We start from the raw sequence: 4,461 nt of genomic DNA on the forward strand, positions 1-4,461 counted from the left end.
ACTCAATGGTCATCTTATTTCTGATAAGCCACAGCGCCCAGGATTGTGCCAGAAAGAAGCACCAAATTGTTCTACGAGCCCGACCCGCAAAACTGGAAATGATCGCGAAGAATTGCGGGAAAGAGGCAGGGCACCAACTGCACTGAAGAATTTGTCTAAGGACGCTCCAGGCGAACACGACCAAAGGACAGGTAAAGAAGATATGATCCGCCGTCTCTCTTTCCCCACAAAGAGAGCAGTTGCCGTTGCCAGGACCGTGCCTCGACAGAATGTTAGCGCTAGAGGGAAGACGATCGAGAACTAGCTGCCACGCAAAGATGCGGATTTTAAGCGGAACCTTTGCCGCCCACACATCCTTGAAATGTGCGACAGACGCCCCTTGCGACAGACGCGCATACAAGGATTTGACGGAGAAACTTCCGTCACTCTCGAGGCGCCACGACACCCTGTCCGGGCCATCAACGAGGACAGTAGAGTCGATCAAGGACTGCAGCTCTGCCTGGTCTCTAACCAGCTCCTGGTCAAGCTGTCTCCGAAAACTAATCGGCTCATTGGACCCACAAACCTGTGCCACGGAATCCATCTGTGAGCAGGCTACGTTGAACAGCCCAGGAAACCTATCTTTTAGAGGTGCCTCCCCCACCCATCGATCCATCCAGAACTTAGTGCGACGACCATCTCTTATGGAGTGCTTAGCCCCTAATTTGAACAAATGCTTAATCTTATGAATACTGCGCCAAAACTGAGAGCCCCGTTGCCCGGATGCCGTGAAAATGTCATCAGCGTTGGTGTACTTGGCATGAATCAGCTGTCTCCAAAGCTGGTTGCCGTCTTGATACAACTTCCAAACCCACTTCAACATAAGCGCCACATTCATGAGCCTTGAGTTGACAATCCCCAAACCCCCACAGTCCTTAGGTCTACAAACTGCAGGCCAATTGACCAAATGGAATTTCCTCTTAGGGCCCACCCCTTCCCAGTAGAATCTTGCTCTGTGGGAGTCGAACTTGGCATGAATGCCATCTTGAAGTAAGAACAGACCCATCGCATATGTAGGCAGATTGGCGAGGCAGGCGTTGGACAGAATCAGCCGTCCTCCCGACGACATGAATTTGCCCCACCAAGGTTCCACTTTGGCAGCCAGCTTCCTGACCAGGAACAACCATTGTTCCATGGTCAGTGCTCTGTCCGAGATTGGTAGCCCTAAGTAGATGAACGGGAACTCCCCTAGCTTGCAGTTCAGCTGATCCGCCACCCTCTGTTGCCGAGCCTGTGATCTCCCCATCACAATCACCTCGGATTTATGGTAGTTGATTTTTAGGCCCGACATGTCCTCAAAACACATCAAAATGAACTTAAGGTTGGCAAGTTGTTGCTCATCATCCTGGATCATGATAATGGTATCGTCGGCATATTGGAGATGCGTGATTCCCCCAGGGATCAGGTGTGGGACCACCCCAGCGACATGTCCAGCAGAGTTGGCATTAGTGAGAATAACAGAGAGGGCTTCTGCCATGAAATTGAAGAGCAGGGGGGAGAGCGGGTCCCCTTGCCGGACTCCCCTCTTATTTCTGAAGAACGGGTCCCCTTGCCGGACTACACGGGAAAGATTAATGAGATCAAACTTAATTTTAGGTCAACCGAGAATTCGTCACACCCAAACCCAATGATTTATTTCGATTATATAGTACAAAACTCCATAGGTCACTACATTTCACAAAATATTTTGGAGACTATCAAAACCACAACTTTATAGAGAACCTATGGGAGTATGATTTTATGAATTTGTTGTTACCATTATATTCGAATAGTGGGACCTTGGTTCTATTATTGGGGTTGTATGGGAAAAAATGTAAACTAAACACGATAGATTAGTAGATTACCGTAGTCAAGGAAGCAATAGCTACGTGGGTGGAGAAGCTCTTGCTTAGCAGAAGGTTGCAATTGGCGAAGAATGCGTCTCATCGTGATGTACATTGTACAAAATGCTTGACATGAGGCCATGGGGAAACAATGCGACAAACTATGATGCTGATGACTCACAAGTCACAAGCGTCAAAGTATATGGTGGCGTGTGTTGGAAAGCGAATGTAGATCGAATATATCACAAACAGAATAGATCGAATCTTTTGTATTCCCACCTTACATTGCATGATTTCGGGTGATCGGTCAAGGGCAGGTTTGCCCTTCAAAAACTAAATGCTCCTGTATTTTAAATTTATTTGGTTTTACTAGTACTAGTACTCTAAATTTCCGGAGCACAGTATATGGGTTGTGAATTTTCCCTGTCTTGTGCTGCTCCTGGGCTCCTGGACCTGGACGTGCCCGAATCAGCACAGCCACCTGATAATCAGTAGGACTAGTCCTACTGGCTAGATACAGTTGACTCTTGTGCCGACGTGTACTGTGCAGAGGAAGCAAGCCGCGCGCCCACGTCATGGCGTGCCGGAGCTAGGCACATCACGCCTCCATTCGCGCGCGCGCCGACGCCATGACCCAACCATAAAACACCACCACCAGCCCCACCCTAACTTCACCTCCACAACCACAAGCTCCACACACACACACACTCCCGGCACCATCCACAGACCACACCACCGCAATGCCCAGCCCGTCCTCGCCGTCGCCGCTCCTGCCACCGGCGCCGGCCGCCGCAGCCAGCCGCCGGCGCCGGCGCCTCCTCGCCTCGCCGAACCCCTCGTCCCCCCCTGCCTCCGCCGCCTCCTCGTCTTCGTCGGCGTCCTCGTCGTCATCCTCCGCCTCCTTCTCCTTCCCCTCCCCGGCGCCCTCGCCGTTCCACCACCGCTTCCTCTCCCCGCTCCGGGCCTCCGCGGTGCCCTTCTCCTGGGAGCACCGCCCGGGCATCCCCAAGACTCCCGCGCGCGGGCCCAGCACCGCCCGCGGCAGCAGCAAGCTCGGCGGCAAGGCGCCGCCGCTGCCACTCCCGCCGTCGCTCTTCTCCAGCAACCGGGTCATCGCCGAGTACCCCTTCGCCGGCGCCACCTACTCCGACAAGGCCGGCAGGCGCGGGAGGCAGCAGCAGCGCCGGTGGCCGGCGGTGACCGGCGCCCTGGCCGACTGGCTCGCCGTGCTCAGCCTCTACCGCTCCTGCACCAGGTCCCGCGACTGCCTCGCCGCCGCCGGCCCGCCGCCGCAGCCGCGCCGGCGTGTTCCCGCCTAGGTCGCCAATGGAGATCCGTACGTAGAGAGCTGGTCTCCGTGTGCGCGCGAGTACAATCAATTCTTGGTTGGGTTGGTTGATCATCAGGAATGTGCGTGGGGATTTGGTGACATGACGCTGTAATTAAGGGTTTGGGTTTTCGTGTGTCGGCACACGCATGTGCTACAGGGATGTAGCTTTGCTTGCACCAAACAATAATGAATTGGTGGAATTCGGCACGATTATATAGTAGTAGTAGGCCAGTCTGTTGATTAAGAGTAGTAGCTTACAAACACATGATATTATGGCTTGCATGTGGGTGCTGCAGTGCATATGTTCTGCTGCAGTACCCTTTTCTTTGCTTTTTTTCTTTTTGAGAAAATGTGTTGCACTGTTAGTGTCTGCTGTTGTGACTACTGATTAGAATGCATTATGCATGCATTTGTCAGTGACAAGTGGGCCACAGATATTATTTTAGAATGATTATGGCGATCCATCCTCTATTTTTAACGTCAATTGTTCATTGGTAATTCCACCCAAACCTAGTATAATTTTTCCTCAATGTGCACTCTTTAATTTCGGTGCCAAAAACTATATAGCTTATATCAAGGAACGGAGGGAGTATTAGTCTCGTACTATCAGAGTGGAGTTTTTTATTGGGAGCACACGTGACCCTATTGTTTTAAAAAAATCAAAAATCATATTTACAAGTTTTATGAAAATGAGAAAAATATTTGGATGTACCCAACTATTTATCCCACAATCGTGCAAAATATTAATTTTAAATACTATTAGTATCTCTTGTTGTCATCATTACCGATTAGAATGCATTATGCATGCATTCATCAAGTGGGCCACTAATATTCTAGAAAGATTATGATGATCCAAGACGTACACAGATTACTACGTACACACTCCGTTCCATAATCCGCGACAAGAATTATGGAACAAAGTATGGGTACAATTGCTTCATACTCTCGTGGCATTGGAGATAACCATGGAGATATTACTTGGATTTTGAAGTATCCCAGATCAGTGGCACATGTTTGCTTGTCCGTGGGACATTTGCTTGTGCGTGCCTATATCTCAAGTTGTTTGGGATTTATCTAAATCTTAATCGAACAAAGTCATCTAAACGAATCATGATATAAATTCTATGGTTTTTGTGAGGCAACGACGATGGTGGTGACCAAGGTCTGGTTGCGGCAAGGTCATGTTAGTCGGCTCCGTTCCGGCGTGTTCGAATGTCTTCGTGGTGGTCTCTCCTTGTTGTGAAGTCGAAGCCACCCTCGGGCGGTGTA

At 50.3% G+C, this 4,461-nt stretch overlaps 1 protein-coding gene across 1 annotated transcript; it reads left to right on the plus strand.

Moving 5' to 3' along the window:
* The first annotated feature begins 2,602 nt into the window (after positions 1–2,602).
* On the plus strand, positions 2,603–3,181 carry LOC124671990 (vegetative cell wall protein gp1-like). The gene has a single exon (XM_047208299.1). It carries the CDS (start codon positions 2,603–2,605, stop codon positions 3,179–3,181), a length of 579 nt encoding a protein of 192 aa, XP_047064255.1.
* The last annotated feature ends 1,280 nt before the right edge of the window (positions 3,182–4,461 follow it).

This window comes from Lolium rigidum, chromosome 7 (genome assembly GCF_022539505.1).
Source record: "Lolium rigidum isolate FL_2022 chromosome 7, APGP_CSIRO_Lrig_0.1, whole genome shotgun sequence".
Lineage (NCBI taxonomy): Eukaryota > Viridiplantae > Streptophyta > Magnoliopsida > Poales > Poaceae > Lolium > Lolium rigidum.

Excerpts from the sequence above, each read along its gene's own strand:
- LOC124671990 (XM_047208299.1), top strand. The coding sequence starts at position 2,603 with ATGCCCAGCCCGTCCTCGCCGTCGCCGCTCCTGCCACCGGCGCCGGCC.